This window comes from Ammospiza caudacuta, chromosome 3 (genome assembly GCF_027887145.1).
Source record: "Ammospiza caudacuta isolate bAmmCau1 chromosome 3, bAmmCau1.pri, whole genome shotgun sequence".
Lineage (NCBI taxonomy): Eukaryota > Metazoa > Chordata > Aves > Passeriformes > Passerellidae > Ammospiza > Ammospiza caudacuta.
In genome coordinates this window covers 118,562,618-118,577,566 of record NC_080595.1, presented here as the reverse complement: position 1 = coordinate 118,577,566, position 14,949 = coordinate 118,562,618, and the positions used below count along the sequence as shown (strand labels likewise).

The following is a 14,949-nucleotide window of genomic DNA, read 5'->3' as shown; positions in this document are numbered from 1 at the left end:
GGGATATTGGGAATGAGGAATTGTTCCCTGGCAGGGTGGGCAGGCCCTGGCACAGCTGTGGCTGCCCCTGGATCCCTGGCAGTGCCCAAGGCCAGGCTGGACACTGGCACACCCTGGCACAGTGGGAGGTGTCCCTGCCATGGCAGGGGTGGCACTGGGTGGGCTCCAGAGACAAACCCACCCCAAATCAGGAATAGTGTGAGCTGCAGCCTCCTTCTAATATTTAAAATCCAGCTTATGTTTAAAGACAAGTCCCCATTTCTCCCTGTCTGACTGACACTGAGGACAAGGTGATTTCCCAGCTCTGGACACAAGCTGAGGGCAGTAAAGTTTCCCTCTCAGGGCTGCAGTTTCACTGTTTCATTAACATTTTAATTACTCCTTCACTGCTAGGACAGCAATCCCCACCAGCAAGGTGCACTGTGGGTGAGGAACTGCACACTCACAGCTGAGGATGGGGGTTGTTCCTGCTCCAGGGAACAGGGACAGGCCCTTTTGGGATTATCCTGGAGAATCTGGACATAAAGAGGAATTTCTGCATGGAAAGGGGGCTCAGGCCTTGGCAGGGCTGCCCAGGGGGTTTGCAGTGCCCATCCCTGCAGGTGTCCAGAGAAGAGATGGGGACAAGATGGGGATGGGGCACAGCTGGGATTCAATCCGGTTGGATTAAGGGTTTTTTGATTTAGGGATGGGGTAACTGAGAGGTGCTTTAAAAACTTTTATTTTATTTTATTTTATTTTATTTTATTTTATTTTATTTTATATATTTCATTTCATTTTAATTTATTTTATTTCATATGTTTAATTTAATTTCAATTTATTTTCATTTACTATTTTTTAATTTAATATTTATTTTATTTTATTTTCTATTTGTTTTATTTTATTGTAATTTCTATTTAATTTTATTTCATTTTATTTTATTTTATTTTTTATTTCACATATTTCATTTTATTTTCATTTATTGTATTCCATATCTTTAATTTAACTTAATTTTATTTTATATATTTAATTTTACTTTCATTTATTTTATTTTAAGATACCTTTTTTTTTTTTTTTTAAGATATATAATTTCATTTCATTTTTTCATTTACCCCACCTCTGAATCAAAAAACCCTTAATCCAACAAATCCCACTGGGTTTTTCAAGCCCTGGGGACTCTGGGACCCTGATCCAACCCCTTTTTTAAGCCCAAGGCTGGCACTCACCCTGAGGGTGTGTAGGTGCCCACCCTGCCCCGGGCACTCACCCTGAGGGTGTGCAGGTGCCCACCCTGCCCCTGGCACTCACCCTGAGGGTGTGCAGGTGCCCATTTTGCCCCTGGCACTCACCTTGAGGGTGTAGACGCCCATCCTGCCTGGCACCTTGTAGAAGATGCCCTCCTCTCCGCGGGAGTTGGTGTGCAGCATGGCATTCAGGCAGGCCAGGGGGGACGTCCCGCTGCAAGAGACCCCGGGGAGTGAGTGTCCCCTGGGACCCCACAGCCCAGATCTGACCCCACAGCCCAGCCCCAGCCCCACAGCCCAGATCTGACCCCAAATCCCAGATCCAGCCCCACAGCCCAGATCTGACCCCAAATCCCAGATCCAGCCCCACAGCCCAGATCTGACCCCAAATCCCAGATCCAGCCCCACAGCCCAGATCTGACCCCACAGCCCAGCCCCAGCCCCACAGCCCAGATCTGACCCCACAGCCCAGCCCCAGCCCCACAGCCCAGATCTGACCCCACAGACCCCAGGGAGCCCCACAGCCCCCAGACAGGGGGCCCAGATCCAACCCCACAATCCAGATCCAACTCCATAGCCCAGATCTGACCCCACAGCCCGTCAGCCCCACAGGGGGGGCAGGGGGCCCAGATCTGACCCCACAGCTCTGATACAACCCTACAGCCCAAATCCAGCCCCACAGCCCATACCTCACCCCACAGCCCAGATCCAGCCCCACAGCCCAGATCCAGCCCCACAGTGGGCAGGGAGCCCAGATCCAGCCCCATAGGCCTGATCTGATCCACAGCACAAACCTAGCCCCACAGCCCCGATCTGACCCCACAGCCCAGATCCAGCCCCACATTGCATGGGCAGGAGCCCATATCTGACCCCACAGCCCTGATCCAACCCCACAGCCCAGATCCAGCCCCACAGCCCCCCAGATCCCGGCCCTGTTCCCAAGGGAATGCAAGCTGCAGCGGCACAAGCAGCAATAGGGGAAGCAGTGCATGGGTGCTGCAGCCCTGGCGGGGGAAGCAGTGCATGGGTGCTGCAGCCCTGGCCAAAAGCAACCAAAAACCCCCTGCAAGGTTCCTCTGACAGACCCCAAAGCAGCTCCAGCTCTGGGGGAGGCTCAGGGCAGCTTTGGGGTGAGCTGAGGATGGGCTCCAGAAGGATTCAAAGTTGTGTTGGGGTTTTTTTTTCCCAAAAAAGAACCCAAGTTCTGCTGGAACTGGGGTTGTGGGGCACCAAATGGGAACCAAGGGTGCAATTCCCCCTGGGAAGGGGGAGCTCCCCTATCCCAGATCCATCTTCCCACCAGGGCTGCAGGGGTTTTGGGGTTTTTGTCGGCTTTTAACCCATCCTGCTGCAGGCAGGAGCAAGGCCAGGCTGGCCCAGCAGCTGAGCTGTGTCCCCAGGGAGGGACAGAGGGACCAAAACTGCACCTCAACTCAGCCGTGGCACCCAGTGCCACATCCAGGCTTTGCTAAACACACCCAGGGATGGGGACTCCACCAGAACATTCCAGAACTTTATCACCCTTTCTGTAAAGAACTTTTTGCTAATATCCAGCCTAAATTTCCCTTTGGCTGTGTGCTCTGGTTGTGTCAGCTCCTGGAGAAAGAGCCCAGCCCCAGCTGAGCACAGGCACCTTTCAGGGGGTGTAGGGGCTGATAAGGTCACCCCTGAATCTCCTTTTCTCCACCCCCAGCTCCTTCAGGGGTTCCTCACAGGGTTTGTGTTCCCAGCCCCTCTCCAGCCTCGTTGCCCCCTCTGGACACACTCAAGGATCTCAAGGATCTCTTGGGAACGTCCTTGCCAACCTGAGGGGCCCAGAACTGGGCACAGCCCCGCAGGTGTGCCCTCAGCAGTGCCAGGCACAGGGGCACAATGACCGCCCTGCTCCTCTGGCCACACCATCCCTGACACAGGCCAGGTGGCACTGTGACCTCCTTGGCCACCAGGGCACTCTGCTGGGCCGTGTCCAGCTGCTGTCACCGGGTCCCTTTCTGCCGGGCACTGTGCAGCCACACTGTCCCCAGGCTGTAACACTGCGGGGGTTATCGTGGCCAAAATGCAGCAATGGCCACTTGGATTCGATTGCCCTTTCTCCTGATTTTTTTAAACTTTACTGCCCTTTCTCCTGTTTTTTTTTTTTTAGATTTTATTGCCCTTTCTCCTGATTTTTTTGGATTTCATTGCCCTTTCTCCTGATTTTTTTGGATTTTATTGCCCTTTCTCCTGATGTTTTTGGATTTCATTGCCCGTTCTCCTGATTTTTTTGGATTTTACCACCCTTTCTACGGATTTTTTGTTGCCCTTTCTCCTGATTTTTTTTATTTTACTGCCCTTTCTTGTAATTTTCTTGGATTTTACAGCCCTTTCTCCTGATTTTTTTTTTTTATTTCATTGCCCTTTCTCCAGATTTTTTTAAATTTTATTACCCTTTCTCACGATTTAATTTTATTGCCCTTTCTCCTGTGTTTTTTTTTTTTAATTTTATTGCCCTTTCTCCTGATTTTGGATTTTAATTGCCCTTTCTCCTGATTGTTTTTGGATTTGATTGTCCTTTCTTCTGATTTTTTGTTATTTTATTGCCCTTTCTCCTGTTTTTTTTTTATTTTATTTTACTGCCCTTTCTCCTGATTTTCTTGGATTTTATTGCCCTTTCTCCTGATTTTCATGGATTTTATTGCCCTTTCTCCTGATTTTACCAGTAAGGCCATCTCCTTCACTTCCTGGGAACACACCCATGGCAATTCCCACCGTTCCACCTCAGAGCAGCCCTTGGAGAAGCAGACGGTGTAAAAGATGAGTTTCTGCTTCCTCCAGCTCCCTCAGCACCTTCTGCTCCTCCTCAATCCCTCCCAAACCCACTGCAGTGCCAACATCCCAGTCCTGGAGGGGGTTCTAAAATGGGATCCATCCCTCAGGAGAGCCCCTGGGGCTCAGCAGGACCAGACCAAGGTCTGGAGCTGGAGTGTCCTGCTTTGTCCCCAGTGAGGCCACTCAGCCCCAGGGAAGGCTCACCAGTGCCAAGGGTGATGCCTCAGGTTTGGCTTTTCTGTTTTTCACGTTCTGTGCTGCTTTAGTGTGTGGGTCTGGGTTTCATATCAGGGATGCTGAGCTCTGGGCACAGAGCAGGGACACAAAACAATTCCTGCTCCAGCTGGGCACCAAGGACAAATGACCCAAATCTCAGCCCAGGAGCACAAACAGGAGAGAGAAAAACAAGGATGGGACTGCATGGGCTAAAGCTGGAATGGGACAATGAACTGCAAGGTGCAAATGGAGCAGAACTGATCCCAGTGACAGACCCCGTGCCTGGTTCTGCATTTTGGGGCCATTTTGGTTCATCTTGGGTTCATTTTGGGACCATTTTGGTTCATCTTGGGTTCATTTTGGGACCATTTTGGTTCACCTTGGGCTCATTTTGGGACCAGTTTGGTTCATCTTGGGTGCAGCCCTGGCTGGGCCCTTGTGCTGCCCCAGGTGGATCCATGCAGGAGATGCTTTCAATAAATCCCTGTTTCATTCTTTAGCTCTGCCCAGCCTCTGCTCCAGCTCAGCCTGCACAAGGCACCAAGGGAAGCTCCAGACAAAGCCTCACTGCCTGGATCCAGCTGCCACAGGCACTCAGGGGACAAATTTCCACTTTTCCCTTTGGAGCATCCCCTGCTCCCCCCCATCCCCTGAGAGCCAGGAGCTCTTTGCTGAGGGTGCAGCCACCCCCAGTGCCAGGGCTGGCAGCGCCAGGGCTGGCAGTGCCAGGGCTGGCAGTGCCAGGAGCAGCACAGGGGCAGGGTTAGGGAAGCAGCTCCTGTGCCAGGTCACATTCCCCAACATGCAGCAGCCCCAAAGCAGCACAAGCCCACATGCAAAGCCAGCCCCAGCCAGGCAGCCGGGACGGGGACAGGGACAGGGACAGGGCCAGCAAGGAGCTGCCAAGCCCCAGGGTTCCCAGCTGGAGGCACAGCATTACTCCAGGGTTACACCGGGGTTACTCCCAGGAGCAAGCTCTGGGTTAGGGAATGGCAAAGGGGGGGTGTTAGGAGAGGAGGAGCTGGACCCAAGCAGTGCTGGGTCCGGTCTTACCTTCTGCAGGTGGAGTGCAGCCCAAAAAAAGGAGAGAAACACCCCTTTAACAACTTCAGCAAAACAATGGAGTCATCAGTGCACACACACACCCTCCCTCCTCCCTTCCAGCAGAACCACAGCCCAGGGTTTGGGACCCCAGGGTTTTGGGATCCCAGGGTTTGGGACCCCAGGGGTTTGGGATCCCAGGAGAGGCAGGAAGGATACACCAGCCAGGTGCCTCTCCCCTTCCATCAGAAAAAAAACCCCAAGATTTGGGATCCCAGGGGTTTGGGATCTCAGGCTTTTGGGATCCCAGGAGAGGCACGATACACCTGCCAGGTGCCTTCCCCCTTTCCACCAGAACCATACCCCAGGGATTTGGGATCTCAGGGGTTTGGGATCCCAGGGGGAGCAGGATACACCTGCCAGGTGCCTCCTTGCACATCCCAGGGGTTTGGGATCCCAAGGGTTTGGGATCCCAGGGGTTTGGGATCCTAGGGGAGGCAGGATACACCTGCCAGGTACCTTCCCCATTTTACCAGAAGCACATCCCAGGGTTTGGGATCCCAGGGGTTGGGATGCGAGGGGTTTGGAATCCCAGGGAGGCAGGATACACCTATCAGGTGCCTTCCCTTTTCACCAGAACCATACCCCAGTGGTTTGGGATCCCAGGGGGAGCAGGATACACCTGCCAGGTGCCTCCTTGCACATCCCAGGGTTTGGGATCCCAGGGCTTTGGGATCCCACAAGAAGCAGGATACGCCTGCCAGGTGCCTCCCCTTCCACCAGAACCACACCCCAGGATTTGGGATCCCAGGAGAGGCAGAATGTATCTGCCAGGTGCCTCCCTGCACATCCCAGGGTTTGGGATCCCATGAGAGGCAGGATACACCTGCCAGGTGCCTTCAACCAGAACCACATCCCAGGGTCTGGGATCCCAGGAGACAGGGGATCAGGGACAGGGACACCTGCCAGGTGCCCCCAGAACAGCTCCCGTGTGGAACCTTCTGTCACCTTCACCTGGGGATGAACTCCCTGGCAGCCAGGTGGGCCCTGGGGATGTGCCCCCCTGTGTGGGAACACCATGGAGTAGGAACTTACTCACTCCTTGTCCCCCTCTCTGCCCTGCTCCCAGCTCAGCACTGCACCCCAAACTCCCAGGGTAATGGAGCAGGAGCTTCCTTACCCCCGCGGTGACCCATGGGCTCCCCAAGAATGGAAACCAGTGCCCATCTTGGCTGGCACACCAGGATTTTGGGGTTCCTGGAGTGCCCTCAGAACTCCTCAGTGTCTCACTGTGCACCAGCCCTGCCACAGCAGCATCCCAAGGGGGAATCTCTGCCTGCACACCAGGATTTTGGGGTTCCTGGAGCTGCTGGGTGACCCCAGGACACCTCAGTGCCTCACTCTGCACCAGCAGCACCCCAAGGGGATCTCTGCCCACACACCAGGATTTGGGGGTTCCTGGAATGTCCCCAGGACACCTCAGTGCCTCACTCTGTACCAGCAGCACCCCAAGGGGATCTCTGCCCACACACCAGGATTTGGGGGTTCCCCAGAGCACCTCAGTGCCTCACTCTGCACCAGCATCGCCCCAGAGGGGATCTTGGCTGCCACACCAGGATTTGGGGGTTCCTGGAGCACCCCCAGAGCAGGAATGGGTGCAGGATCACAGGGAGATGCAGTTCAGGAGCCACACCTGGAGCACTGAGAGCCCGGCAGAAACCTGGGGATGGGGATCAGTGTGGAGCTCGCCACAAAGCTCTCAGAACACACTGAACCTGACTAATTAACAGCTCTAATTAAAGATCTATCACCAGGAGCAGATGTGAGCTGCAGGAACATCAGAGACTGGCACATGAGCAGTCCTGGCTGGGAGGAAATCCCTCTGCAGCCTTTCCAGCTGTGGGATCCAGGTGCTGTGCACAGGTCCTGCTCATCCCCAGGGAATGGAACCAGCAGCTCCTGATCCCAGAGCAGGATCAAAAGAGAAACTCCTCCCTCTGAGGCTTTTGGGGGCTGGAGTTAAAATTTAGGTGGTTTGGGGATGTACTCTGGATTTGTGCTACAGAATCACCTGCTTGTGCTGAAGAGAAACCCCAAACTGAGGGAATTTTTAGGGCCTCAGCTCTGGTGTTTTCAGCTCTGAGGTTCCTCACCTACAGAGGGTTCCAGCCCACACTTCTCCTTCTCCCACTTGTTTTTTAAAGCAGAAATTTAAATTTCTTATGTTTCCTTCAGTCCCTGAAGCCCCTGACCAGGGCTGGGTTATCCTATAAAGTAGCTGCAGCCAAGTCCTTGTAAGAGTGAAAATTTCTCTGCCATTTTATCCTGGGGAAACAGCAAAAACTGCTACAGCCGGCCTGGGCTGGGGTGAGAGAAGGGGAATATTCTGTCAGGTATGGGTTTCACACCTTTGGGAGAGGGAAATGCACAAATATTCTGTCAGGTATGGGTTTCACACCTTTGGGAGAGGGAAATGCACAAATATTCTGTCAGGTATGGGTTTCACAGCTTTGGGAGAGGGAAATGCACAAATATTCTGTCAGGTATGGATTTCACACCTTTGGGAGAGGGAAATGCACAGAGGAATATTCTGTCATTATGAATTTCAGACCTTTGGAAGAGGGAAATACAAAGAGGAATATTCTGTCACTATGGATTTCAGACCTTTGGAAGAGGGAAATGCACAAAATCACCTGATGGGTTTCCCCTACACACAATAATTGTATTTAATCCTCCCTGCCAGTGCTAACAACCCAACCTTTCTGTGGCAATGCTCGTGTTGAATTATTACATTTCAAACCAACATTCTGCATTTATTAATTATGGATTCCACCGACTCAGACACTGAAATCATCCCTTGTCCCCAGTCCCTCTGCAGCTCTCCTGGAGCCCCTTCAGGCTCTGGATCCTTCTCCTCTCACCCCCAGCTCTCCCAGCCTGGCTCCAGGGCTCCTCTGGGCTCTCTCCAGCAGCTCCAGGTGTTTCAGGAAAATTCCCAAATTCCAAATTCCACTGGGAGCTGCAGGGACTGCCTGGAGCCCTCCCTGCTGCAGCCCCAACCCCAAGAACTCAAACACTGAACCATCCCACAAGGAAAACGCTCCCCAAAAATTCCCCCTTTCCCCTGGCTGTGAGCAGGAAATCCCGCACAGCAAAACCCCAGGAGGGTTTTTATGGCCATTTCAGCAAACCCACATTCCAAAAACCTCACTCAGGGGGAATCTGAGGGAAGGCAGGCTGGTGATTCCTCAGGGAGGAATGTCTGGGTGTCCCTGTCCCACCCCAGACACCCAACATGAGCAATGGGACAAGATCTCTGCAGGATTTGTGGAAAATGTTTAAAACATGATAGAAGGAGTATTTGTATAGAAATTTTGAGATAAGAAATGCTGATTTAGAAATGTTATGGAATAGGATAGATACTGGATAGGATATAGGAGAGATAAGAGACAGAAATGGAAATAGAAATAGGATAGATATGAGACAGAAATGGAAATAGAAATAAGTTTTAAAGCATGGTTTTATAAAAAATAAATGCTTAGAGTGTATTGTAATTAAGAAATAATTGCCTTCTGATTGTGATGGTGGAATTAGGAATTGTGCCCTGTCCCACCCCAGACAACCAACATGAGCAATATCCAACACAGGGACACGATCTCAGGGTGTGCCACTGCAGGATTTGTAAAAAATGTTTAAAACTTGATAGAAAGTTTATACAGTGTGTATCTGTATACAGATTTGAGATAAGAAATGTTGATTTAGAAATGCTATTGAATAGGATAGATATTGGATAGGATATAGGAGAGATAAGAGAGAGAAATGGAAATAGAAATAGAAAAGAGAGAGAAATAGAAATAAGTTTTAAAGGATGGTTTTGTAAAAATAAACGCTTAGAGTGTATTGTAATTAAAGAGTTGACTTCTGATTGTGATGGTGTGAATTATAACATCTGTGTTGTCTTACTCTTCACAGGAGACTAAAAACAAAATAAAAGTTTTTAAAACACCTCTCAATTGTCCCATCTTTGAGTCAGAAAACAACTTATTTAGGCATTCCAGGAGCCAGGGAATGGCTCCCCCTGCCAGATGGGAATTGGGAATTAGGAACTGTGACCTGGTAAAGACTAGGTCATTTTACAGCTCTTGGAAAACCATTAGAAACTGGTTTAAGATTTTTTTTTAAATTTAATTTTTAAATTTAAAAAAATTTTAATTTAATTTTTTTAAATTATAGCTATTCTGAGCTTGCTGTACCTGGGATTTCCAAAAGCTGCTTTGTGCCAAGCCCATCTTGTCACGGGCTGTGCCTGACCAGGGGCCCAACCCAGCACAGATCCTGGCCCTGACTGCAATTTAATTGCTTCAAATGTGACAATCCTGCAGCTTTTACCCTACAGAAAGCCTTGTTACAGCAAAAAAATGTATATCTAAATAGAAATTTTTATATTTCAAATTGATAGTATAAATATAATTTATATTTATTTCTATAAGAAAGTTTATATATATTTATACATATAATTTAGATATATAAAGAGATATTTTTGTATTTCAAATAGATAGTATAAATATAATTTATATTTATATAAATAAGTATATATAAATATATTCTATTTATACATATAATTTAGATAAAGAAATATTTTATATTTCAAATCTATAGTACAAATATAATTTATATTTATTTATATTATTAAGTATATTTATATTTCTAATTTTTATGTTTATATTTATAATGTAGACATAAATACTTTTACATTTCAAATACATATTATAAACATATTTATGTCCCTTTATATAAAAGTATGTATTTATAAATATAATTTATATTTCTATAAATATTTTATAGTTATATAATTTTATGAGTTTATATATATGAAATTTATAATATATATTTATACATTTAAAATATAGTAATATATTTATATAATATTTCTATTATTTACATTTCTATAATTATGAATTTATTTAGATTTGTATTTATATAATAATAAATAGAATCTATTAGAATATATATTTTATGTATATAAATATGTATTTAAATATATATATATATAGATATCTATCTATATACATGAGCTCAGCCCCAGCTCAGCTCTAAAAGGAGAAGGCTGAAGGATGAAAGGCACAGCTGCATTTCTGTGCTGCTTTTTTTTGGTTTTTTGTCCAAAATCTGCCCTGAGCAGGCACAGACTGCATCTCCTGGGTCCCACCTGGGCTCCTGCCCGGGGCTCTGCCCCAAAACCACAGGATTTTAGTAAAAAAGGTTGTAAAAAGGTTGTAAAAAGGTTTAGCTGGGTGTTGGCTGCCCTTGTGCTCTGTCACCAGTCTGACCAGTCCATCTCCAGTCTGACCAGTCCATCTCCAGTCTGACCAGTCCATCTCCAGTCTGAGCAGCACCTCTCCAGTCTGACCAGGGAGCTCCAGTCTGACCAGTCCATCTCCAGTCTGACCAGTCCATCTCCAGTCTGACCAGTCCATCTCCAGTCTGACCAGAGCCCTTCCAGTCTGACCAGTCCATCTCCAGCCTGACCAGTCCATCTCCAGTCTGAGCAGCACCTCTCCAGTCTGACCAGTCCATCTCCAGTCTGAGCAGCACCTCTCCAGTCTGACCAGTCCATCTCCAGTCTGACCAGTCCATCTCCAGTCTGACCAGGGAGCTCCAGGCTGACCAGTGAGCTCCAGTCTGACCAGGGAGCTCCACGCTGACCAGTCCATCTCCAGTCTGACCAGTCCATCTCCAGTCTGACCAGTCCATCTCCAGTCTGAGCAGCACCTCTCCAGTCTGACCAGTCCATCTCCAGTCTGACCAGTCCATCTCCAGTCTGAGCAGCACCTCTCCAGTCTGACCAGTCCATCTCCAGTCTGACCAGTCCATCTCCAGTCTGACCAGGGAGCTCCAGTCTGACCAGTCCATCTCCAGTCTGACCAGTCCATCTCCAGTCTGACCAGTCCATCTCCAGTCTGAGCAGCACCTCTCCAGTCTGACCAGGGAGCTCCAGTCTGACCAGTCCATCTCCAGTCTGACCAGAGCCCTTCCAGTCTGACCAGTCCATCTCCAGTCTGACCAGGGAGCTCCAGTCTGACCAGTCCATCTCCAGTCTGACCAGTCCATCTCCAGTCTGAGCAGCACCTCTCCAGTTTGACCAGTGAGCTCCAGTCTGACCAGTCCATCTCCAGTCTGACCAGTGCCCTCAGGCTGACTGAGCTACAGTTGGTGAATTTGAATTAACACTATTTAGTTCAACACTATTTAGTTTAACACTATTCAGTCTAACACTATTCAGTTTAGTTTAACACTATTTAGTTTAACAATGTTTAGTTTAACGCTAGTTTAACACTATCTAGTTTAGTTTAATACTATCTAGTCTACTTTAACACTACCTAGTTTAGTTTAACACTATTTAGTTTAGTTTAACACTATCTACTTTAACACTACCTAGTTTAGTTTAACACTATCTAATCTAACACTATTTAGTTTAGTTTAACACTAGTTTAACACTATTCAGTTTAATAATGTTTAGTTTAACACCAGTTTAACACCATTTAGTTTAACACCATCTAGTTTAACACTATCTAGTCCAACACTATCTAGTCTAGTTTAACACTATCTAGTTTAGTTTAACACCATTTAGTTTAACACCATCTAGTTTAACACTATCTAGTTTAGTTTAACACTATTTAGTTTAGTTTAACACTATCTAGTTTAGTTTAACACTAATTTAACACCATCTAGTTTAACACCATCTAGTTTAACACTATCTAGTTTAACAATGCTTAGTTTAACACTTAGTTTAACACTATCTAGTTTAGTTTAACACTATTTAGTTTAGTTTAACACTATCTAGTTTAGTTTAACACTAATTTAACACCATCTAGTTTAACACCATCTAGTTTAGTTTAACACTATCTAGTTTAGTTTAACAATGCTTAGTTTAACACTTAGTTTAACACTATCTAGTTTAGTTTAACACTCTTTAGCACAGACCTGCAGCTGCCCCCAAAGCCTGGCTCTCCCTCCCTCCCTCTGGTCCCTCCCCAGGAGCTGCCCGAGCTCATTTGGCTCCCTGGGCTGGATAAATTCCACATTTCCCAGAGCTGGGCCATGCTCAGCTCCCTTGGGACAGCACAACCCCTGCAGTGGGCCCTGACCTTTTCCTGCAAAGCACAAGGATTGCTGCACCCAGCTGGCCAAGGGGACTGCAAAACACAATTCAACCAACTTCAGGATGGCTGCTTAATTCCAAAACAGATCAACAGGCCTATCCTCTTTATGCCCCTCTCTTTTTCCTTGCTCTCAGAAAACTGAAGAGACACTTTGCCCTTCCCAAGGATTATTGCGGCTCTCTGATCCCTGGGAGAGCTGATTCCCAGCAGGATTCCAGGACTCTGGAATTCCAGCAGCTCAGGAGCTGCTCCATGCCCAGAGCAGATGGGTTTCATGGAGCTGCATCCCACCAGGCTGCTCAGGGGGGCAGGAATTCAGGCCCCAGGGCATTCACTTATTTTTTAAAGCAGAAATTAAAATTTGTTCTGTTTCCTTCAGTCCCTGAAGCCCCTGACCAGGGCTGGGATATCCTATAAAGGAGCTGCAGCCAAGTCCTTTATTTTATCCTCTAAAGGAGCTGCTGCCAAGTCCTTTATTTTATTTCCTATAAAGGAGCTGCAGGCAAGCCCTGCACACCTGGGAATCAGGTATGATCTTACCCAGCTCAGTGGGGAAAAGCACTTGGGAGCTGTTTACAAACAGGACCCAGACTCCAAACCTGAAATATTTCAGTCCCAAAACTCCTCAGGAGCTGGGAGTTAACAGCAAACTGGTTAACACCAAGCTGGAAGCAGAGCACCAGAGAGTTTTCCTGCTTTACTCAACTCACCTGATTTCCTTAAGGCCTTCTTTTTGGATAACTTGAAGGATCTCTTTATGGCTCATGGGTGTGTTGGGATATTTCTCCAGGACCTGGCAAGAAAGAGCAGATTGAGAGGAAGTTATTCCTTTGCATTCTGATTTTACATTTAACTGCACCAAAACTTTCATTTAATGGCAGTTATTCCTTTGCATTCTGAATTTACATTTAACTGCACCAAAACTTTCATTTAATGGCAGTTATTCCTTTGCATTCTGAATTTACATTTAAGTGTACCAAAACCTCCATTTAATGGCAGTTATTCCTTTGCATTCTGAATTTCTATCCAGCTCCACCAAAACCTCTAGTTTAGGTGTTTATTATTTCTTATTAATGTTACAGTCTCACAGCAGTGAGTTCTTCAGTTCTTCACTAACAAGGCACAAAATGACCAACTATCTCTTGGTACAAGGTCTTTTAAAGCTAAACTATCCAATTAAGAAATGACACCTAAATTATTTTCACTCTTAACTCCATAATTAATCCCTCAAAGTCCACAGGGCAGGCTTTTCTGCCCAGTTACAAAATACCACCCAAACCCATGGAGAAGAAGGTGAAGAAGGAGAAGGTGAGGAAGATGAAGGTGAGGAAGGAGAAAAACCAAGTAAAGAAGAAGAAGGTGAGGAAGGAGTAGAAGGAGAAGAGGGCGAGGAAGGAGAAGAAGAAGAAGAAGGTAAAGAAGAAGGAGAAGAAAAAGGAGAAGAAGGTGAGGAAGCAGAAGAAGGTGGCGAGGGAGAAGGAGGAGAACAAATAAGAAGGAGAAAAAGAAGGTGAGGAAGGAGAAGAACAAAGTAAGAAGGAGAAGAAAAAGGAGAAGAAGATGAGGAAGCAGAAGAAGGTGGTGGTGAGGAAAAAGAAGGAGAAGGACAAATAAAGAAGAAGAAGGTGAGGAAGGAGAAGAAGAAGGAGAAGTAGGTGAAGGAGAAGAACAAAGTGAAGAAGAAGGAGAAGATGGTGAGGAAGGAGAAGAAAAGGAGAAGAAGGAGAAGGAAGGAAAAGGAAGGAGGAGAAGGAAGGAAAAGGAGGAGAAGGAGGAGAAGGAGGAGAAGGAGGAGAAGGAGGAGAAGGAGGAGAAGGAGGAGAAGGACGAGAAGGACGAGAAGGACGAGAAGGAGGAGAAGGAGGAGAAGAAGAAGAAGGAGGAGAAGGAGGAGAAGGTGGAGAAGGAGGAGAAGGAGGAGAAGGAGGAGAAGGAGGAGAAGGAGGAGAAGGAGGAGAAGGAGGAGAAGGAGGAGAAGGAGGAGAAGGAGGAGAAGGAGGAGAAGGAGGAGAAGAAGAAGAAGAACCAGCCACCACTCTAAAGCCTCCATCTTGCCCCATATTTATTCCATATTCTAAGCCCCCAGACTCCAAGTTTTCCACCCTGTGACGTCACACACTTGTACCCAACTCCACACCCACAATCCCAGTGCTCTCAATCAATTCTGGAAGCTTCTCCACGGCCTCAGGTCAAATGCAGTGCTGTCCTGGGGGTCAGAGTGTGTCAGCACAGAAAGTCTGAAATTCTCAGCACAGAAAGTCTGAAATTCTCAGCGCAGAAAGTCTGAAATTCTCAGCGCAGAAAGTCTGAAATTCTCAGCACCCACAATTCCAGCAAGAGGCTGTTTGAAACCCCCTGCACACACCAAGTTCCCAACTCTGGCCCCCAGAATGTTTTTTTTTGTTGAAGCGCCCCAGCACCAGCCCTGCCCCGGCCCCTGGGGTCCCTGAGCTGCTCCCCGGGGTCTGGCAGGCAGAGCTGCAGCTGCGGGGAGCTGC

General features: G+C 47.7%; 1 protein-coding gene across 1 annotated transcript in view; it reads right to left on the bottom strand.

The window, feature by feature from the left end:
* ASXL2 (ASXL transcriptional regulator 2) overlaps positions 1–14,949 on the bottom strand; it is a 50,447-nt gene that overhangs the window by 19,039 nt on the left and 16,459 nt on the right. The window contains exons 2-3 of the mRNA XM_058801894.1: positions 13,162–13,244; positions 1,329–1,437 (exon numbers count right to left, since the gene is read on the bottom strand). Coding sequence (XP_058657877.1) covers positions 1,329–1,437; positions 13,162–13,244 — 192 coding nt within the window. The remainder of the gene's footprint in view (positions 1–1,328; positions 1,438–13,161; positions 13,245–14,949) is intronic.